We start from the raw sequence: 24,407 nt of genomic DNA, 5'->3' as shown, positions 1-24,407 counted from the left end.
ATTCTGAACACTCACAAAATCAGCCTGTGATGTAAGAAGATCTATCTGGATCTCTACAAACAATATCTCTGGTGGTTGGTCTCAAGGAATGAAGTGGGGAGCTGGGGAGCCGTGATGCTGCAGGCAGTTATCCAAAGATAAATGGAAGGGAGAAGGAGGTGCCATAAGTACTGGCCCCAGGAAGGTGAAATAATACAGGAGCACAAAAACATCCCACACTGGAGGCCAGGCACAGACTCACAGACCAGTAGCAGCAGGGAAAGGACTTTAGGGAGCCCCCAGATTGAAACCTGGAGCTGTGGGGGCACATGTGTGAACTGGTGCAGCAAAAAGTTAAAAATAGAGCTACACTGTGACCCAGCAATTGTTCTACTGGGTATTTATCCCAAAGATACATATGTAGTGAAAATGAGGGGCATCTGCACCCCAATGTTCATAAACAAAATGACCATGATAGTCAAACTGTGGAAGGAGCCAAGATGCCCTTCAACAGATGAATGGATAAGGAAGATGTGGTCCATATATACAATAGAATATTTCTCAGCAGAAAGGATGAATACCCAACATTTGCATCAATATGGATGGAATTGGAGGAGATTATGCTAGGTGAAATAAGTCAAACAGAGAAAGACAGTTATCATATGGTTTCACTTATTTGTGGAACATAAGGAATGGCATGGAGGACATTAGGAGAAGGAAGGGAAAAACGAAGTGGGGGAAACAGAGGAGGAGATGAACCATGAGAGACTAAGGACTCTGGGAAGCAGTCTGAGGGTTTTAGAGGGGAAACAGGTGGGGGGATGGGTTAGCCCAGTAATGGGTATTAAGGAGGGCACTGATTGCATGGAGCACTGGGTAGTATACACAAACAACAAATCATGGTGCACTACATCAAAAACTAATGATGTACTGTATGGTAACTAGCATAATATAATAAAGAAAAATACAATAATAGTAGGGGACTTTAGCACCCCACTTACATCAATGCACAGATCACCTAAACAGAAAATCAGCAAGAAAATAATGGATTTGAATGACACTAGAACAAACAGATATATTCGGAACATTCAATCCTAAAATGAAAAGTACATATTCTTTTCAAGTACACATGGGACATTTGCCCATGTCACATATCAAGCCTCAACAAATATAAAAAGAGTGAAGTGATACTATGCACCTTTTCTGACCACAGTGTTATGAAACCTGAAGTCAACTACAAGAAAAAAAATGGAAAGACCATAAATACATGGAGGTTAATCAACATGCTATTAAACAATGAATGGGTTAACAAGGAAATCAGTTAATAAATTAAAAAAGAAACATGGAAAGAAATGAAAATGCAAACACAATTTTCCAAAATCTGTGTGATGCAGCAAAGTTTATCCTGAGTGAAGTATATATAGCAATACAGGCCTACATCAAGAAGCAAGAAGAATCTCAAATAACCTAACCTTACACCTAAAAGAGCTAGAAAAAGAACAACAAATTAAACCTATAGCCAGTGTAAGGAAGGAAATAATAAACAGAAATAAATAAGCAGAAATAAATGATGTAGAAACAAAACAAAACAAAACAACAAAAATGTCACAGAACAGATAAAAAAATCAAGAGTTGGTATTTTGAAAAAGTTCATAAAATTGGTACACCTCTACCTCCCCTTAACAGAAAGAAAAGGGTAAGGACCCAAATATATAAAATCACAAATGAAAAGAGGAGAAATAACAATCAAAATCACAGAAATAAAAGATAATTAAAGAGTATATTATAAAAAAACTATATACCAACAAATTGTACAACCTGGAAACAAAGGAAAAATTCCTAGAAATATAAAATTAACAAAACTGAAACAAGAAGAAATAGAAAACTTTAACATACCAATTGCCAGCAAAGAAATTGAGTCAGTGAAGGTATGTGCTATGGTGAGTGCTATGAAGTGTGTAAACCTGGTGATTTACAGACCTGTCCCATGGAGTTAATAATACCTTATATGTCAATAAAAAAATAAAAAACAAAGAAATTGTTTCAGTAATCAGAAAACTCCCAACATGCTAAAATCTAGGGCCAGGTGGCTTCTCGGGCAAATTCTATCAAACATGTAAAAACAAGTGAGTATCTATACTTCCCAAGCTTTTCCAAAAAATGGAAAAGGAAGAGAAACTTCCAAATTCATTCCATGAGGACAGCATCACCATGATACCAATACTAGATAAAGACTCCACTAAAAAATAGAACTACAGGTGAATATCCCTGATGAAGATAGATGCAAACTTCTCAACAAAATACTATTAAACTGAATCCAACAATACATTAAAAAAAAAATCTTTCACCATGGTCAAGTGGAATTTATCCCTGGGTTGCAAGGATGGTTCAATATTCACAAATCAATCAACTAAATGTATCACATCAATAGCAGAAGGGATAAAAACTGTATTATCATTTCAGTAGTTGCAGGAAAAGCATTTGACAAAACACAATATCCATTCATGATTTAAAAAAAAAAAACCTAAAATTGTAGGTTTAGAAGAAATATTGAGGATATAGAAGGAAACTTGAGGCACCTAGGTGGCTTAGTTGATTGTTTCTGACTGGTTTTGGCTCAAGTCATGATCCCATTTGTCCTGAGATCAAGTCCTGAGTCGGGTTCTGCACTCAATGGGAAGTCGCTTGAGAATTCTCTTCCCCTGCTTCTCCCCCAACTCACATGCTCTCTCTCTTCGCCTCTTTCAAAGAAATAAATATTTAAAAGAAAAGAAGAAGGAACATACCTTAACTTAATAAAGGCCATATATGAAAACCCACAGATATTTTCATCCTCAATGGGGTAAAACTGACAGATTGTCCTCTACAGTCAGAAGCAAGACTAAGATATCACTATCACCACTGTTATCTAACACAGTACTGGAAGTCCCAGCCACAACAATTGGAAAACAAAAAGAAATAAAAGGCACCTAAATTGGCAAGGAAAAGGTAAAACTTTTGCAGATGACATGATACTATATATAGAAAACCAAAAAGTCTCCACAAAGAAAAAGAAAAAGAAACCTGCTAGAAGAGATAAACAGACTCAGAAAAGTCACAGTATAGAAAATCAATGCACAGAAATCAGTTTTATTTCTACACAGCAAAAAATGAAGCAGCAGAAAGAGAAATTATGAAATCAATCCCAATTACAATTGCACCAAAATCCATAAGATACCTAGAAATAAAGTATTCTGAAAAGAAAACATTGATGAAGATGATGCAAAGAAATGGAAAGACATTTCATGCTCATGGATTAGAAGAATAAATATTGTTAAAATGTCTATATTATCAAGAGCATTCTACACATTTAATGCAATCCCTATCAACATGCCAACAGCAATTTTCAAGAGCTAGATCAAACAATCCTAAAATTTGCATAGAATCTCAAAATACCCTGAGTAGCCAAAGCAATCTAGAAAAGGAAAAGCAAAAGTGGAGGCATCACAATTCCAGACTTTAAGTTATATTACAAAGCTGTAGTGATCAAAAGAGTAAGGTACTGACACAAAAACAAATACATAGATCAAAGGAACAGGAGACAAATCACAAAAATGACCCTACAAACATATAATCAATTAATCTTTGACAAAGTGGGGAAAAATGAGTAATAAAGAAAGGCAGTCTCTTCAGCAAATGGTGTTAGGAAAACTGGACAGCAAATTGTGAAAGAAAAAAACTGGACCACTTTCTCACAACAAACATAAAGATAAACTTAAAATGGACTAAAGACCTAAATGTGAGACATGAAACCTTTAAAATCCTAGAGGTGAATGCAGGCAGTAACTTCTTTGATATAGGATGTATTGAATTCTTTCTAGATATGTCTCCTGAGGCAAAGGAAACAAAAGCAAAAATTAAGTATTGGGACTACATTACAATAAAATGGTTTTACACAGTGAAGGAAAAAATGAGCAAAAGTAAAAGGAAACCTAAGAAATTGGGGAAAATACATGCAAATTACATATCTGATAAAGGATTCCTATCCAAAATATATAAAGAACTTATGAAACTCAACACCACAAAAAGGAATAATCCAATTAAATATAGACAGAAGACATGAAGGGATATTTTTCCAAAGAAGACATACAGATGGCTAACAGACACATGAAATTATGCTCAACATCACTCATCATCAGGTAAATGCAAATCAAAAGCACAGTGAGATATCTCCTCACACATGTCAACATGGCCAAAATCAACAACGCAACAAACAACAGTTGTTGGTGAGGATGTGGATGAAGGGGAACACTCTTGTGCTGTTGGTGGGAATGCTAACTGGTGCAGCCACTCTGGAAAACAGTATGGAGTTTCCTCAAAAATTTAAAAATGGAACTACCCTACAATCCAACAATTGTACTACTAGGTACTTATCCAAGGAATATGAAAATACTAATACAAAGGAATACTTGTATCCTGGTGTTTATAGCAACTTTATCTACAATAGCCAAATTATGGAAAGAATATATCAACTGATGAATGGATAAAGAAGTGAAAAAAATATATATATATACCGTGATATATTATTCAGCCATAAAAAGATAATATCTTGCCATTTTCAATGACATGGATGGAGCTAGAGAGTATTAAGTGAAATGTCTTTTGGAGAAAGACAAAATCCATATGATTTCTCTCATATATGGGATTTAAGAAATAATACAAATAAGCATATGGAAAAAACAAGAGTAAGGCAAACCAAGAAACAGGCTTTTAACTATAGAAAACAAATTGGTGATTACCAGAGGAGAGAGTGGTGGAGGGATGAATTAAATACATGATGGGGATTAAGGAGTCCACTTGCTGTGTTAAGCACTGGGTGTTTTACGGAAGTGCTGAATCTCAATGTTGTACACCTGAAACTAATACTATATTGTCTGTTAACTAACTGAAATTTAAATAAAAACTTTAAAAAATCTGTAAATATAAATAGAGAAGACATGTTTTTGTTTGACTAATCCCCATATCCTCCAAATAGTAGTATATGAAAAAGTTTTGATATGTAGTTTTGCCCACTGCCTATGGGATTCTAACAGATGGAACTGGGAAGTGCTCTTCACCAAGAAGCATACTGAAAAATTTCTGCTAAAATATACATCAAATGAGGTGTGAAATTTCTGTCCTTATAGCTTAGTATCATATTGATAACTGTTCTTGACAGGAGTATTAGAAATTTCAATATATGAACATCCAATTGGCAATTAATTTGAAAGTTTTTATTATGTAATTTTCTTTGAATTATTTCTAAAACTAATAGTTACAATTATGTAATAATATTTTTGCAAAAAATAAACAAAACATGGCAATAATATTAAATGCCTCTCAGTATTCACAGATATCAACTCCTTAAAAACAGAACAAAAGAAAATATTTTTTATTCATTTCCCTAGCATCATCTGATAGAAATCTACATCTATAAATCCATAGAAAAATTTTATCAAAGAGCATTCAAAATAAATCTATTGGTTTCAACTGACTTTGGTCAAAATAATTATATGAAAGTAGATCCAACTTTTATATTTGGTAAGACTTAAATAAGCATGTTATCTAATAACAACTTTTAAAAAGCAGTACACGATTTTATGTTGTAAAAGTTCTGACTCTAAAGTTGCATATTAAATAGTCAAATTAGCAGTAAACAAAAATATAGTTCTCTTGCTTTAATATGTTAAAATATTTGGATTTAAGAAGATAATTATCCTTTCCATTTCCATCATCATCACCACCAATAATCAAATGCTAGTTATGAGCTCCTCCCTAAGAGCCTCTTCACTCTAAATTCATGGCAAAGCTACCAAATGTCCCAAGTATTCAACCAAAATGTAGCTGGTTCACTCTGAGTAGTTATAATTAAGAAAACTGAATAAATGCATTATTGAAAAGCTATAAACATGCCTCTACTGAAAGTAGTTTTTCATCATTTCAAAGCAAGTACTTTAAACTATACTTGGTTTCTTAATAGTTTTCTAATTTTGTGTGGGGTCAAATTTACTTAGTAGTCACCCAATCTCAAAATCATGGGATAATTATTCCACCTTTTAAATATATTCATATATTTTTTTTCTCAAAGATAACTGTGTTTCCTGGTTTAGCCTCTGATCAAATATTCAAACAACAAAATTTTGGATTAGCTATAATAGACTGATCTATTGAGGGCCACAATCTTTGTAGGAAGCATACTTTTATTTGGCCATGTGAATAAGTATGGAGTTCAATAAAAAATTGTCAATTTTTCTTGTCCTTTCCTACAAAGTTTATACCACAAATTTTCCTCATTATTTTAAAAATCCCCAAAAGTGGAAGCTAATTTGAAATGAAACAAAAATATCCAGAATCTCGTATTTCTTCTGCATTTCTTTCACATTCCTCCATGTACATCTATTACAATCATACCAGTATTGCTAAGGTCCAGTTCAAATCCAACAACCATAATGCCTTTCGTGATCCTTTCCCCCTCTTTTTGACAAGCCAGGTATAATAAGTCCCTCCTCTAAATTCCTATAATACTTGTTGATATTCCTTGTCATTCATCACAGTCTATCTTGTTAGTTCAAGTTAAATGGGTACTTGTTGTTTGTGTCGCATTTAGTTTGTGAGTACTGAAAGTGAAGGATTATGTCTTCTTTACCTATATCCCATGTTGCTCAATACAACATATATATTTCAAGGCTATAATATTTCTTTCATAAATAAAAGAACAAAGTTACAAGTTAATGGGTTGCTCTTATTAACTACACTCTTTTGATCTTACATACCCTTACATTATCTCCTTACCAAAAGAAAAATAAATAATAAAGTTCACATGATACTTGGAGAGAGGGCAAGAGGCCCTATGCCAAACTAATAGAAGACATCACGACAGATTATAAAAAATTATTTGTGTTTCATTACCCAATGGTCATGAAAGTTTGGGGAAAAAAAGTATTCTAATGTTGATAATGATAATTCTGTAAATTATCATAAATATTTGCTTAATGTTTAACAATATTTAACCTATATTTTACTCAAATTATCTCTGGATAGCCAATTAAGTAAGTGGGATAGATTATTACTATAACATTTAGTATACAGTTGAGGAAAAAAGCTCATCATGCAGATTAAATGTCATATCCAAGGTTGCTGAGATAAAGTGGCAGAATCAGAATTGAAACTTAGGTCGTTCTGACTTCAAGTCCTACATAGTGTATACTACCCCAGAACTGCCTCCTAAACATCAAAAAAATGCACAGTGTTTACTTTATTTCACTCTAACAATGGTAATCATTTTTGTACACTATTCTACTGTGCCATTAGTCTTGCTATGTCTCCCACCCACTCTGCTTGTGATTGCAAGACATGAAGCTAGAATTAAAGGTGAGAGCTGTAGTCATGGAATAAAAAAGAAACAAACAACAAAACACCTAAGCAGACGAGGTCAGAAATATAATCAATACTATATGTTAACCAATTGAGTCAATGAGCTGTGTGTTTATACTGAAGACTCAGTGGTATTGCCAATATGTCCTCAAAATTTACATGTAACCAAAACCTGTGTCTTCTTCCAAATCATAATTCTTACCTTTATAACAGAAGCCCCAGCTCTGGAGAGTGGACTGTGAATCTGGGCTGCAGCAGCCATGTTGGCAATAGTATTGAGATGGTTCATCTGATTCATTGCCATGGCAACTGATGCAGGAGGTAAGCTGACTGGAAGTAGGGGATGAGGCATCATCATAAATGGCAGATCCAGTCCTAAAAGAGACAGTGCCTTTTAAATTATTACATTTAGAAAAGGGAAATCACATCAAAATTGATGTTTTTTTTAAAAAGTATCTGAATTCATTCTTGTTGGCTTTTCTTTTAAATCAAGTTTCATTATATCCTAGTATCTCTTTGGGCAATTAATGGTACTTAGGATTTAATGTTGCTTTGTACTTTAAAAAAATATTCCTATATCCATAAACTTTCATCTCTTCCTTTTTCTTGCTCTCACCATCAAAATAATTATATGACACAATTCGCTTTACTTATAAAAATAAATAAAAATCTTTAAGCCAAACATCATTTTGTTTAATAAGAAGTAGCTTTCTGTTTAATGTTTATAGTATATTGATGTGTTAGTAGCTTCTAACTTAACACCTGCTTTAGAAAATATAGTCGTGGTGCTGGTAAGACAGGATGTAGATTCTCTAGGCTTCAGAATTATTAAAGAAAATAAGACTTGGAATATGGTTTTTTTTTAAAGATTATATTTATTTATTTTAGAGAGAGAGTGTGTGAGTGGGGAGAGAAGCTGAGGAAGAGAGAATCTGAAACAGACTGCACTGAGTGTGGAGCCCAATGCAGTGCTCAATCTCATGTCCTTGAGATCATTACCTGAGCAGAAACCAAGAGTTTGATGCTTAACTGACTAAGCCACCCAGGTTCCCCTTGGAATAGGTTCTACCTTTTAGTTATAATCTCTAAAATGAATGCTGTAGCTCTAATTTGAAACCTTTATCAATAAGGAGTAACTCCCCTACCAAAATATTCCACCTATTTTCAGTTTAATAACAAATACCAATATAATTGAGTAGTATCTAGAATTCTGTTTGTTTTCATATGCAAGGTGAAATAGTTTTTATGTATTTTTAATTTTTTAATGAATATCTTTGAAGTATTATCCACATTACACTTGTGGGGGTTGCAGATATGTCATCATGAAAAATGTAGCAAGTTAAAATAGTTGTCTACTCACCCTTATGAGGTTTGGATTTGTGAGGACACATCTTTGAGCAGAGGTTAGGAAGGATTAGCCTAACATTATAGATACTAAGATCACTCTGATATGTAAATGATAGTACTATACAATGAACTATTGCCTCAACAATAATCTTTACTTTATTTAGACAGAAGCCCAGAAACCAGTAATCTTTAACAGATGTTCTGAAACATCTTTGCCTATAATTTTCCTAAATTATTACAGATTATAGAAATCTACAATGGACAGTGTTTATGTTGATCTCACACACAACTATCCACTCTTAATAATATTATTTTATCCTCTTTGCCATCCCCTCATTTTTTTCTTGCTTCGAAAATCACAACTGCTAGTGAACAACAATTAATCAATAGGAAGTATTTCCAGAGTCTGCCTAAATCTCATTCCTCAAAACAACAGTAACAGTGATACAAATTCTCAAAACACATAATTTTAGGACAAAAAGCAGGCTAGAAAAAAAACTGCTGTTACTTGATTTGAGGTCTGTCTCCTAGGCTCAACAATGATGGTTGAATTAATGCCATTAACAACAACAATAACAAAATATCAAAAGTATGCTGTACAATAAAGCACACTTAACAGCTCTCATACAACACTAAAGTGATCATCTCAATTGAATGAATTCCTATATAAAGAACACAACAGTCACCAATATTTGTGATTAAAAAAAAAAAAACAGCCATAAAATGTACTTTTAATAGAATTTCACAAGGGTTTAAAAAAAAGTTAGAAACCTAAATTCTGCATGGAAACCAAGAAGGAGAACATACTCTTACTTCTTATAACTGCAAATCCCCACAGAATATTAATAAAATATTTTAAACTTTCCCCATTCCAATTGACTTATGGCTCACTATCTCTAAATCCTTTCAGGGAATAAGCTGCCAAACCCAACATTTCAGTTATAAAATTTCCTTCTGTGATTATTAATTTATTAAAGAAGCATCAATACAGTGTTAAGACTGAATTAAAAAATGGCCTCTGTTCTTCATGAAAATTTTCCCAATTTCGTGAATGGAACCAGCGTTCTTGTACTACAGCCAGAACGAACTCCCCCCCCCCAAGATTTTAGATTCCAAAAAAATGTCAAGGCTCCTGATAGTAAAATTGAGAAATCATAATTGTAGATAAAAATCTCTTGAAAGCCGCTAGGACAAAGAGGCTCTTTACATACAGAGGAAAACCCATCAGAATAACGTCGGACCTGTGCACAGAGACCTGGCAAGCCAGAAAGGGCTGGCAAGATATATTCAGAGCACTAAATGAGAATAACATGCAGTAGAATACTTTATCCAGCAAGACTGACATTCAAAATGGATGGAGAGATAAAGAGTTTCCAAGACTGGCAAGGCTTAAAAGACTATGCAACCACCAAGCCAACACTGCGGGAAATATTAAGGGGGGTTCTATAAAAGAGGAAAAATCCTAAGAATAGCATTGAACAGAAATAGAGAGGCAATCTACAGAAAGAAAGACTTCAAAGGTAACACAATGTCAATAAAAATGTATCTATCAATAATCACTCTCAATGTGAATGGTCTAAATGCGCCCATAAAATGGCACAGGATTGCAGATTGGATAAAACGGCCAGACCCATCCATATGTTGTCTACAAGAGACCCATTTTGAACCTAAAGATACACCCAGGCTGAAAGTGAATGGATGGAGAAGCATCTTTCATGCCAATGGGCCTCAAAAGAAGGCCGGGTTAGCGATTCTCATAACAGATAAATTAGATTTTAAACTAAAGACTGTAGTCAGAGATACAGAAGTACACTACATAATTCTTAAAGGTACTATCCACCAAGATGATCTAACAATTGTAAATATCTCTGCCCCCAATGTGGGAGCAGCCAATTACATGAGAAAACTATCAATCAAGATAAAGAGTTATATTGATATGAATACATTAATAGTAAGAGAACTTAACATGCCTCTCTCAGTAATAGACAGATCATCCAAGCAGAAAATCAATAAAGAAACAAGAGCATTGAATGACACATTGAACCAGATGGACCTCATAGATATATACAGAACATTCCACCCTAAAACAACACAATACTCATTCTTCTCAAGGGCACATGGAACCTTCTCAAGAATAGACCACATACTGGGTCACAAATCAGGACTCAACCAATATCAAAAGACTGAGATTATTCCCTGCATATTCTCAGATCACAATGTTTTGAAATTAGAGCTCAATCACAAGGAAAAGTTCCGAAGGAACTCAAACACCTGGACTAAAGACCACCTTGCTTAAGAATGCTTGGATCAACCAGGAGATCAAAGAAGAACTTAAACAATTTATGAAAACCAATGAGAATGAAGACATTTCGGTCCAAAACCTATGGGATACAGCAAAGGTGGTCCTAAGTGGGAAATACATAGCCATCCAAGACTCCCTCAAAAAAATTGAAAAATTCAGAATACACCAGCTGTCTCTACACCTTAAAGAACTGGAAAATCAACAACAAATCAAAACAACTCCACACATAAGAAGGGAAATCAAGATTAGAGTAGAGATCAATGAGGTAGAAACTAGAGATACAGTAGAACGTATCAATGGAGAAAAGAGAGAAAGCCCAAATTAATAAAATTATGAATGAAAAGGGAGAGATCACAACTAACACCAAGGAAGTAGAAACAATCATCAGAAGTTATTATCAACAGTTATATGCCAATAAGCTAAGCAACCTAGATGAAATGGATGCATTCCTGGAAAACTATAAACTCCCAAAATTGAACCAGGAAGAAACTGACCACCTAAATAGACCAATATCTAGTACCGAGATTGAAGCAGTGATCAAAAACTTCCCCAAAAACAAGAGCCCAGGACCTGACGGATTCCCTGGGGAATTCTACCAAAGTTTCAAAGAAGAAATAACACCTATTCTCCTGAAGCTGTTTCAAAAAATTGAAGCAGAAGGAAAACTTCCAGACTCTTTTTATGAAGCCAGCATTACCCTGATACCCAAACCAGGCAAAGACCCCACCAAAAAGGAGAATTTCAGACCAATATAACTGATGAATATGGATGCTAAGATTCTCAACAACATCCTAGCTAACCAGATCCAACAGCACATTAAAAAGATTATCTACCATGACCAGGTGGATTTCATCCCTGGGCTACAAGGATGGTTCAACATTCACAAATCAATCAATGTGATAGAACAAATCAATAAAAGAAGAGAGAAGAACCACATGGTCCTCTCAATTGATGCAGAAAAAGCATTTGACAAAATCCAGCATCCATTCCTGATTAAAACGCTTCAAAGTATAGGGATAGAGGGAACATTCCTGAACTTCATAAAATTTATCTATGAAAGACCCACAGCAAATATCATCCTCAATGGGAAAAAGCTTGCAGCCTTCCTGTTGAGATCAGGAACACGACATGGATGCCCACTCTCACCATTCTTGTTCAACATAGTATTAGAAGTCCTAGCAACAGCAATCAGACAACAAAGAGAAAGAAAATGTATCCAAATAGGCAATGAAGAAGTCAAACTCTCTCCCTTCGCAGATGACATGATTCTTTATATGGAAAACCCAAAAGACTCCACCCCCAAACTACTAGAACTCATACAGGAATTCAGTAACGTGGCAGGATACAAAGTCAATGTACAGAAATCAGTGGCTTTCTTATACACTAACAATGAAAATAGAGAAAAGGAAATTAGAGAATCGATTCCATTTACTATAGCACCAAGAACCATAAGATACCTGGGAATAAACCTAACCAAAGAGGTAAAGGATCTGTACTCGAGGAACTACAGAACACTCATGAAAGAAATTGAAGAAGACACAAAAAGATGGAAGACCATTCCATGCTCTTGGATTGGAAGAATAAACATTGTTAAAATGTCTATACTGCCTAGAGCAATCTATACTTTTAATGCCATTCCAATCAAAATTCCACCGGCATTTTTCAAAGAGCTAGAGGAAATAATCCAAAAATTTGTATGGAATCAGAAGGGACCCCAAATCCCTAAGGAAATGTTGAAAAACAAAAATAAAACTGGGGCATCACATTACCTGATTTTAAGCTTTACTACAAAGCTATGATCACCAAGACAGTATGGTACTGGCATAAAAACAGACACATAGACCAGTGGAACAGAGTAGAGAGCCCAGATATGGACCCGCAACTCTATGGTCAGTTAATCTTCAACAAAACAGGAAAAAAATATACAGTGGAAAAAAGACAGTCTTTTCAATAAATGGTGCTGGGAAAACTGGACTGCTATATGTAGAAGAATGAAACTCACCATTCTCTTACACCGTACACAAAGTAAACTCAAAATGGATAAAAGACCTCAACGTGAGACAGGAATCCATCAGAATCCTAGAGGAGAACATAGGCAGTAATATCTTCGATATCAGCCACAGCAACTTCTTTCAAGATATGTCTCCAAAGGCAAAGGAAACAAAAGTGAAAATGAACTTTTGGGACTTCATCAAGATCAAAAGCTCCTGCACAGCCAAGGAAACCATCAACAAAACAAAGAGGGAACCCACAGAATGAGAGAAGATATTTGCAAATGACAGTTCAGACAAAAGGTTGATATCCAGGATCTATAAAGAACTCCTCAAACTCAACACACACAAAACAGACAATCATATAAAAAATGGGCAGAAGATATGAACAGACACTTCTCCAATGAAGACATACAAATGGCTATGAGACACATGAAAAAATGTTCATCATCACTAGCCATCAGGGAGATTCAAATTAAAACCACATTGAGATACCACCTTACAGCAGTTAGAATGGTCAAAATTAGCAAGACAGGAAACAACATGTGTTGGAGAGGATGTGGAGAAAGGGGAACCCTCTTACACTGTTGGTAGGAATGCAAGTTGGTGCAGCCACTTTGGAGAACAGTATGGAGATTCCTCAAGAAATTAAAAATAGAGTTTCCCTATGACCCTGCAATTGCACTACTGGGTATTTACACCAAAGATAGAGATGTAGTGAAAAGAAGGGCCATCTGTACCCCAATGTTTATAGCAGCAATAGCCATGGTTGCCAAACTGTGGAAAGAACCAAGATGCCCTTCAACAGATGAATGGATAAGGAAGATGTGGTCCATATACACTATGTAGTATTACACCTTCATCAGAAAGGATGAATACCCAAGTTTTATAGCAACATGGACAGGACTGGAAGAGATTATGCTGAGTGAAATAAGTCAAGCAGAGAGAGTTAATTATCATATGGTTTCACTTATTTGTGGTGCATAACAAATAACATGGAGGACAAGGGGAGATGGATAGGAGAAGGTAGTTGAGGGAAATTGGAAGGGGAGGTGAACCATGAGAGACTATGGACTCTAAAAACAATCTGAGGGTTTTGAAGGGGGGGGTGGGAAGTTGGGGGAACCAGATGGTGGGTATTAGAGAGGGCACGTATTGCATGGAGCACTGGGTGTGGTGAAAAACAATGAATACTGTTATGCTGAAAAGAAATAAAACATTTTAAAAAATGGCCTCTGCACACACTTTTAAATTACAAGTGTTTCAGTTAGCCTTCCAAAATTACTTTGATGTATATACATTTTATACTATACTCCTCATATGCTTTTGTTATAATGATATTACATAACACATATTAAATTAATCACTGTTTATCTTTTCCCTAAACCTTTATTTGATGTTCAAGATAATACTAATCAATGATTTAAATAGGTTTCTATATAAGGCTCTCATTTACCCAAGATAATTATATATCTCAAGGTTTCTTTGCATACTCAGAGTTGTAGTGGAAGATTGATCAAGCTGTAGATGAAAAGTAGCCATCGGTGCCTCCCTTTACCACACAAATGCTTAAATAAGCCTCTATTCAATTTACTTTTCCCTTAACAGTGTAATAATCTGTCCTCAGTTCTCCAAAGATTTTCAGTATCATTCAGACACCAACTGGCCATATAAAGTCATATGACTAATTAAAGTCCAATTGACATGCAAACTAAACAAGGACTACAAAGGGAATTTAACAGCCTGTTGAAAGTTTTAAAATACAATTCATTAAACATTTCGAAAGACCATGAAGGACTTAAAAGTTAGGCTTCCAGATCATGACCTGCAATAACTGTCAATGGATTATAATACCCTAGACTCTAAGCTAATATTGACATCACTGGCTAGTTTGAGTTACCTCACATGAGCTCCGCATGTAAAGCATATGCAAATATTGAATTATGTAAGTAAACATTTTCCCAAAGTTGAAAACATTAAATTAAGAGCCATCAAAAGTACAGCACAATCTAACAATCTGGCTCATTTGGTAACATGCCAGAAATGTATAGCCTTTTTTTTTTAATTAACATATAATGAATTATTTGCTTCAGGGGTACAAGTCTGTGAATCATCAATCTTACACAATTCACACCACTAACCATAGCACATACCCTCCCCAGTGTCTATAACCCAGCCACCCTCCCCCTCCCCCACTAACCCCTAGCAACCCTCAGTTTGTTTCCTGAGATTAAGAGTCTTTTATGGTATGTCTCCCTTCCCAGTCCCATCTTGTTTCATTTTTCCTCCCTACCCCCCACAACCTCCTGCCCTGAATCGCAAATTCCTCATATCAGAGAGATCATATGATAATTGTCTTTCTCTGAATGACTTATTTTGCTTAGCATAATACCCCTTAGTTCCATTCACATAATTGCAAATGGCAAGATTTCAGGGGGTTTTTATGACTGCATGGCATTCCTGTGTGTGTGTGTGTGTGTGTGTACAGACTTTGTGTGTGTGTGTGTGTGTTACGATTTTTAATGTTTGTTGCCCAGATGTTATGAAAGAAAAAAGCTTTAAGAAATATTTTAACTTAGTTTACAATGAAGGCGGTTGAACTTAGGTACCTGTCTCCCATTAACTCATGTAAGGAGAGCTGTGTACACACACACACACACACACACACACACACACACACACACATATATATATATGCACACACACACATATATAATAAAGAAGATTTGGTGTGTGTATACACACACATATGTATACATATATACATATACATATATATTCTTTATCTATTCATTTGCCAATTGACATCTAGGTTCTTTCCATAGTTTGGCTATTGTGAATATTGTTGCTATAAACATTTGGGTGCACATGCCCTTTCAGATCACTACATTTGTATCTTTAGTGTAAATACCCGATGGTGTAATTGCTGGGTCATAAGGTAGTTCTATTTTCAACATTTTGAGGAATATCCATACTGCTTTCCAGAGTGGGCTGCACCAGTGTGCATTCTCACCAAAAGTGTAGGAGGGTTCCTCTTTCTCCATGTCCTCACCAACATCTGTCATTTTTTGACTTGTTAATTCCAGCCATTCTTATTCGTGTGAGGTGGTATCTCACTGTTTTTGATTTGTATTTCCCTCATGCCGAGTGATGTTGAGCACTTTTTTATGTGTTTGTTGACCATTTGGATGTCTTCTTTGCAGAAATGTCTGTTCGTGTCTTCTGCCCATTTCTTGATTGGCTTATTTGTTCTTTGGGTGTTGAGTTTGATAAATTCTTTATAGATTTTGGATGCTAGTCTTTTAACTGATACGTCATTTGCAAATGTGTTTTCCCATTCTGTTCATGGTCGTTTGATTTTGTTGACTGTTTCCTTTGCTGTGCCAAAACTTTTTATCTTGATGAAGTCCTGATAGTTCATTTTTTCCCTTGCTTCCCTTGCCTTTGGTGATGTTTTTATGGAGAAGTTGCCATAGCTGAGATCAAAGAAGTTGTTGCCTGTATTCTTCTCAAGGATTTTGATGGAGTCCTGTCTCACACTGAGGTCTTTCATCCATTTTGAGTTTATTTTTGTGTGTGGTGTAAGAAAATGGTTCAGTTTCATTATTCTGCATGCAGCTGTCCAATATTTCCAACACTATTTGTTAAAGAGACTGTCCTTTTTCCATTGGACATTCTTTCTTGCTTTGTCAAGGATTAATTGACCATAGTGTTGGGGGTCCATTTCTGGGCTCTCTATTCTGTTCCATTGATCTATGTGTCTGCTTTTGTGCTGGTACCATACTGTCTTGATGATTACAGCTTTGTAATAGAGCTAGAAGTCTGGAATTTTGATGCTGCCAACTTTGGTTTTCTTTATCAAAATTCACAGTGTAAGGATAGAAGGTACATACCCCAAAGCACAAAAGCCATCTATGAATAACCCACAGCAAATATCATTCTCAATGGGGAAAAACTGAGAGACTTCCCCCTAAGGTCAGGAACATGCCAGGACTGTCCACTATCACCACCGCTAGTTAACATAATATTAGAATTCCTAGCCTCAATAATCAGACAACACAAAGAAATAAAAGGCATTTGAATCCACAAAGAAGAAATCAAAATCTCACTCTTTGCAGATGATATGATACTTTATGTGGAAAATCCTAAAGACTCCACTTCAAAACTGCTAGAACTCATACAGGAATTCAGTAAAATGTCAGGATATAAAATCAATGTGCAGAAATAAGCTGCATTTCTATAAACCAACAGAAAGAGAGAAGAAAGAGAAATCAAGAGGTTGATCCCATTTACAATTGCACCCAAAGCCATAAGATACCTAGGAATAAACCAAAGAGTCAAAGAATTTGTATTTAGAAAACTATATTGTATTAGAAACTATAAACTATAAAACTATATCTGTATTAGAAAACTATAAAGTACTCATGAAAAAAATGAGGAAGACACAAAAAAATGGAAAAGCATTCCATGTTCATGGATTGGAAGAAGAAATATTATGGAAATGTCTATGCAACCTAAAGCAATCTACACATTTAATGCAATCCCTATCAAAATACCATTTTTTCAAAGGAATGGAACAAATAATCCTAAAATTTATATGGACGCAGAAATGTATAGACTTTTAAAAGTATGGGAATTAAATTATTTTTTTAAATCACCAAAATGGGTCATTGTGTTCCTGTTAACCACAAGTTCATCATGCTAGCTACTATAAGCATTATTTCTCAAGCATCTTTGTATTCCAGCAACTCTTATAACTCTTACGTAAATGAATAACACCACCTCTTCCTAGCTATTAAGGCTACAAACTTCAGTAATAGTCTAATACTCCTAAAATCCCACACTCGTTTGATTTCCAAGTCATGTTGACCTCTGTAACATTTTCCCATTTCTAGTCAGGTACCAATCCTGTCCTACTTGTTTTGTACCCTGTCTTTCTGGTTGGTTCTCTTATGCCATTTAATTTGCCTTTCTACTCCAATTTTAGGACTTTAGTGGCTATTTAATGTCTCCAAAATAAAATATAAATTCTTCAGTTCCATGTGAAGTTACATTTCTAGCTTTGTTATCTCGGGATATTTTTCTATGTATACTCTACTCTAGCCTTACTGGACTAATTGCAGCACACTACAATTTGAATTCACCTTAGCTTACTCGTATTCGTGCCTCCATCTGGAACCTACCTCTTTAACCTTCCCTACAGCAGTTTGAATATATCGTGTCATTCCCTTCTGGCTTGCAAAGTTTCTGTTGGGAAATCTCCTGCTAGCTTTATGGGTCTTCCCTTGTAAGCTACGGACTTATTTTGTCTTGCTGCATTTAAGGTACTTTTTAAAAAATCACTATATTTTCCTAATTTAATTACAGATGACTTGGTGTTGGCCTGCTATTGATGATTTTGAAAGAAGTTCTGTGTTCCTATGGGATCTGGGTATCTCTTTCCTTCTCCAGATTAGGGAAGTGATCAGCTATTAGTTCTTCAAATTTTTTAGAAGATTTTATTTATTTATTTGGCAAGGGGAGCAGCAGGCAGAAGGAGAGGCAGGCAAAGGAAGAGAGAACCTGAGGCCAGGCTTAATCTCAGGACCTGGAATCATGACCTGAGCTGAAGCCAGATGCTTAACCAACTGAGCCACCCAGGCACCCTCAAATACATTTTCTGCCCACTTTCTGTCCTCTTCTTTTTCTTGGACTCCTATAATATGAATGCTATTGCATTTGATGGAGTCACTGGTTTCCCTAAGTCTTTTCTCATTTTGCATAATTCTTTTTCTCTTCTTGTTCAGCTTAATTGCTTTCTATTACTTTGTCTTCCAGATAATTAATTTGTTCCCCCGCTTCTTCTGATCAGCTGTTCATTGCATCATGCATGTTTCTAATATGATTTATTAGACTCTTCATCTCTGATTTATTCTTTTTAACTCTTCTTTCTCTGTGGTAGAGTCTTACTGATGTCTTCTATTTTTTTCTCAACCTCAGTGAGTTCCTTATCATTGTTGCTTTGAGTTTTCCTTCAGGCATGTTAATTATATATACTTTTTTTCACTTAGATCTTAAGCTGTGGCTTTATCTTGTCCTTTTATTCTTCTGTCCTGGAAATATTTAAGACTCTGCCTTCTTCTGTGCTAGAAAATGAAGTTATGTCTCCTGCTTCTGAAAGTAATGACCTTATGCAGCAAATGTGGTGTTGTGTGAAGGGCCTAGGTATATCCAGGAGTGTCTCTGGTGTGTGCTGCATGTGCTCTGCCACTGGCTGCTCTTTCCTTCAGGCCATTCATCTGCAGAGATTTTTCTTGCCTGCTGTAGGCAGTGTTTTGTCTCTGGTTTGAATATGGTTGGTTTTAACTAGGTGTGTTCTGGTTGGCTTCTGAAATGAGACCTAACAATACCTTTATTAGAACTGAGCCACTGTAAAACTCTCTGGTAGGGTAGAGTGGTGGGGGCTATAATTTGTGCTGGTCTTTGGCCAAAGGAGCCCTCTGAGCTTGAATGAGGCAAGTGTGACTTAGTAGGGCAGATCCAACAGAGCACATGGGAGAGGCTTGGTGTAAGCAAGTTAGGTAGCCAGTGTTAGCACTACACTGCTCCCTGTTTATGCTGAAAGACTTGGGAGGGAAATGGTGCCAGTCAGCTCCTTCATTCTCAGAGAGATATCTCAGTGAATGCTGCCAATTAGGAAACTGCTCAGAGAACAGCGACTAATCTCTCTACTATGTGCCCCAGGTGCTCTTCAGATCACTCCATGTTGCCTGGCCCTGGGTCATTTTCTTGCCTTCTCTCCAGGAACAAAACAGTGACCTCCAGGCTCTATCCCAGGCACAGCCCCTGAACTTTCAAGCTCCAGGCTTTAGGTCCTGCTGGGTTGCAAGAACTTGCAAAATTCAGTCACTCTTTTTTTCCCCCCCCCAAACCAGTGGCTATGGGGAAATATTTTCCTTGTGTGATCCCGTTTGATCCACTCTCTTCTGCCCTTCTCCAGGACCATGACTCCCTCACCTTTGCAGCAGCTGTGATCTGGTTCTCCAATAACCCTCATATTTGCACTTCTTACCTTCTTTGATGTGGCCTCTTCTTTCTTGTTATGGAGGGTTTTTTTTTTCTGTCAGTTTTAAGGTGTTTTCTGGAGTATTTAGGATGATTTGATAGTTATATAGTCGTGTTTATGGTATGAGGTGAAACCAAGGTCCTCCTAGTTTGCCATCACTTTCTAAGCTAAGTATAAATTCTTTAAATATTTTGGATATTTATACCTTATGGGGCAAATCATTTCTAAATATATTCTTCCATTCAGTAGGCTGTCTTTTGTCTTGTTGAGGTTTTCCTTTGCTATGAAAAAGCTTTTTATTTTGATGTAATCTCAATCATTTATTTTTTAAAATTTCCCTTGCCTTATGAGACATACATAGAAAAATGTTGTTACAACTTATGGCAGAGAAATTACTACCTGTGTTCTCTTCAAAGATTTTTATAGTTTCAGGTCTCAAATTTAGTTCTTTAATCCATTTTGAATTTGATTTTGGTGTTAGGAAGTGGTCCAATTTCATTTTTTATATGTAGCTGTCCAGTTTTCCCAGCACCATTTATTGAAGAGGCTCTCTTCCCCATTGTACATTATTGCCTTCTTTGTCATAGATTAATTGACCATATAATCAGGGATTTATTTCTAGTTTTTCTGTTCGTTCCTTTGATCTACATGTCTATTTTTGTTCCAGTATCATTCTGTTTTGATTACTACAGCTTTGTAGTGTATCTTGAAACCCAGAATTGTGATACCCCCAGCTTTGTGTTCTTTGTCTCATGATTGCTTTTTCTTTTGTGGTACCACAAATATTTTAGTATTATTTGTTTTAGTTTGTGAGAAGTGCTGTTGATATTTTGGTGGAGAGTTCATTGAATCTCTAGATTGCTTTGTGTAGCATGGGCATTTTAACAACATTGGTTCTTCCAATCCATGTGAATGGAATATCTTTCCAATTGTTTGTGTCATCTTCAGTTTATTTACTTAGTGTTTTGTGGTTTTCAGGATACAGGTCTTTTATCTCTTTGGTTAAATTTATTCCTAAATAAAATATCTACTTGAGGAAATTGTAAATGGATTTTTCATAAAATTTCTTCCTGCTTCTTTGTTATTTGTGTAAAGAAATGCTATGAATTTTTGGATTTTATTTTTTAGTCTGCAAATTTATTGAATTAATTTATTACTTCGAGTAATTTTTTGGTGGAGTCTTAAGGTTTTCTGTGTATAGTATCATGTCATCTGCAAATAATGAAAGTTTTGCTTCTTCCTTAACTATTTGGATATCTATTTCTTTTTTCTTGTCTGATTATTGTGGCTAGGATTTTCAGTACTCACTTGATAAAAATGAGAAGATTAGACATCCTTTTTTGTTCCTATATTAGAGGAAAAGCTCTCAGCTTCTTTTGATTAAGATGTTACCTGTGGGTTTTTCATATATAGCTTTTAGTATTTTGAGCTATGTTCCCTCTACAACACCACTTTTGTTAGAAGTTTTTTTATAATGAATAGGCATTAATTTTTAAATACTTTTTCTGCATGTATTTAAATGGTCATATGATTTTTATCCTTAGTTTGTTGATGTGGTGTATGATGGTGATTGATATGGTGGATACTGAACCATTCTTGCATCCCCTGAATAAATCCTACTTGGTCATGTTGAATAATCGTTTTAATGTATTGTTGAATGTAGTTTGCTAATATTTTGTTGATGTTTTTTGCATATATGTTCATCAGGGATATAGATCTGTAGTTTGTTTTTGTTTTTGTTTTAAATGGTGTTTACCTGGTTTTGGTATCAGGGTAACTCTGGCCTTGTATAATGTATTTGAATTTTTTTTTCCTCTTCAATTTTTTGAGATAGTTTGAGGAGAATAAGCATTAATTCCTCTTTAAATGTTTGGTAGAGTTTGCCTCTGAAGCCATCTGGTCTGGGACTTTTTTTAGGGGAGGGTGTGTTTACATTACTGATTTAGTTTCATTACTTGTTATCAGTCTGTTCAGATTTTCTATTTCTTCATGGTTCAGATTTTCTATTTCTTTGTATTTCAAGTTTGAAAGATTGCCTATCCTTCTGTTGTTGGGTAAAATATTTTATAAAAGTCCATTAGAGCCAGTTGATTAATGTTGCTTTTCAGTTCAATTATGCTTTTCCTGAATTCCTGTCCTGGACCAGATAACCAGGCTCAACTTGGAATTAAGTTATATTTACTGTTTCCTGTAGCTGTTGTGTTAGTGGTAATTTCTTGTCCTTCTTATTATCTTTGGTGTGTCTTAAAGAATCCAAATTCAATTTGGTGTGAGGACTTCAGTTTCCTCAGTTGCAATCCACCGTTCTTATATAGAGCCTTATTGTGGTGGTGGTAACATGTGTAAGGAGGAGAAACATGATTAGATTTCAGTCTCTTAATGAGTCTGTGTCTTTGGGCTATGATTTTCACAAAGGATTTTTAGCTTTTATCTCTCTTAGGTGAGAGAGGAAGACTAGAGGGGGCTAAAGTTGAGTATTTCTCTTTTCACACAGGAAATGTTAAAGGGGCTAGAGAAGTGCACATCCCTTACCTCACATTAGCGATTACAGGATGCTGGACTTTAATATAATCTTTCCCCCACAGCAGTTAGGCTCTGGTAAAACAAAGTAGTTTTGGCAAAGTAGTTTCCTTTGAGGGCTGGCCTTTGTTGAGGTGAACAGAACACTTTGAGCATATTTTGAAATGAGTACTTCTGTCTCCCAGCACGAAACATGAAAGACATTTTCTCAGGTCATCACCATGAGAACCTCAAGGTGCTCCTGGAATTAAGACTTGTGAAAGTGCAGAGACCCACTAAGAATTGGCCCCCAGGAGTTTTTACCTCTCACGGTAGGTCCAAACTGAATCTCTAGCAATTTAAATATTTCTACGAGACTCTAGCTATGGCTTCTGCTCCCTGTAAGTTCTGATTTTCTGTATCTGCCTATATATTCAATTTGGGGGCTAGCTCTGCCCTGTGAATTCAATCTCTGATGGATTTAAAAGAGTTTTTTATCTTGCTTTGATGAGGAGTGACTTCTAAACTTGTCAGACCAGAAACCAGAAGTCTTCCAAGTTTTCCTGCTTTATGAAATAAGTCAACTTTAATCAGTCCTTTTCTCAACTTCTCATAACACAATATTTATAACTTTCTTGGCATTTATTTATCTTTGCTTAACATTTCATCTCTATGTACCTTTCATATTTGAGTTTATAACATTTTTAAAGTAAGACCCATAACTCATTTTGTATGCTTAAAACTGACAAATTTCATTAAGATTTAAGACATATTAAAATATTTCAGAATTTCTCTGTTCTGTTGTTTTAATCCTAAGGTTTAGTGAGAGAATGAAAATCTCAGGGAAAGAAATAATGAAAGTTTTCTCTCAGATTCCTGCTTATAAGAAAATTAGGATTGAAAAGGGAAAAGTGGTGTTTTAGTCAAGTAATGTATATAAGACACACTTTCCTACAGAAAGACTTCTGAGTTTTTGAAGTTCCTAAAAACATCATCTAAACCTGAATTTGTATACATTAGCTAAAATTCGATTTATGAGTAATAATAATAATACTTATAATGTATACAGTTCTTACTGTATGCAAGTCACTAACAGCTTTTCTTTTGTTATTTTTAGCACTCACAATAACCTTACCTAATAGGCAAATTTTTATTATTCCTTTGTAGTTGTGGACACTGTGGAGACTTGGAAAAGTTAGATGAATGCTCCAAGGTCAAATAGTAGCATGGAATTCAAAAGATGTGGATTTCAAACCCAAGTTTATGTGACTATAGACAACTTTCTTAATTACTCTGTTACATGACTTGCCAGGTATCTTTACTCTGCTACATGCCCTCTCAATCTATCTTTACTCTATAAAACCCACACTTTCAAATAAATCCCTCTCAATCTATCCTTATGACTTCAAAGTGTTGAACATTGTGGAAGGAAAATACACTAACCCTGCTTGACCAAGGTTTCTAGTGGGTCTTGTGTGCTATTTTTCTCAACACACCAACTTTTGAAAGGACAGAATACATACTATTAGTCAGTAAGTGGTTCTGCTGCAGTGGATTGAGGGCAGGAGTACCCCCAAGGCCTGGCTGGCTAGCCAGGGCTGCATGAGCAAGTCCATGTTGGGGTCCAGGAACAGCAAGAGAAGATTGCATCTTATCCTTATCCCAGGAGGATTCACTTCCACCTGAAAAACATTTATATGAACAGATTGCAATTTGGCAACTTTCCATGAGAGGCTTTTTGAAAATTCCCTTTTAGGGGTGAAATTATTAATCTTAATATTTAGAAAATCATTATTAAACATAGGGAACTTATTTTTATAATCGGTTCAAAAAGTTTCAATAACCTTGGATT

At 35.4% G+C, this 24,407-nt stretch overlaps 1 protein-coding gene across 1 annotated transcript in view; it reads right to left on the bottom strand.

Annotated features, from left to right (window-relative positions):
* Nucleotides 1-24,407, bottom strand: part of LOC111139361 (dachshund family transcription factor 2) — a gene marked incomplete at its 3' end in the record, with an annotated part of 862,916 nt that overhangs the window by 106,724 nt on the left and 731,785 nt on the right. Inside the window, exons 5-6 of the mRNA XM_022491621.1 lie at nucleotides 24,079-24,237; nucleotides 7,574-7,746 (exon numbers count right to left, since the gene is read on the bottom strand). Coding sequence (XP_022347329.1) covers nucleotides 7,574-7,746; nucleotides 24,079-24,237 — 332 coding nt within the window. The remainder of the gene's footprint in view (nucleotides 1-7,573; nucleotides 7,747-24,078; nucleotides 24,238-24,407) is intronic.

Source organism: Enhydra lutris, unplaced genomic scaffold, assembly GCF_002288905.1.
Source record: "Enhydra lutris kenyoni isolate GAN:26980312 unplaced genomic scaffold, ASM228890v2 scaffoldscaffold102, whole genome shotgun sequence".
Classification (NCBI taxonomy): domain Eukaryota; kingdom Metazoa; phylum Chordata; class Mammalia; order Carnivora; family Mustelidae; genus Enhydra; species Enhydra lutris.
Note: the sequence above shows the minus strand (reverse complement) of the source record. Positions and strands in the feature narration are given on the sequence as shown.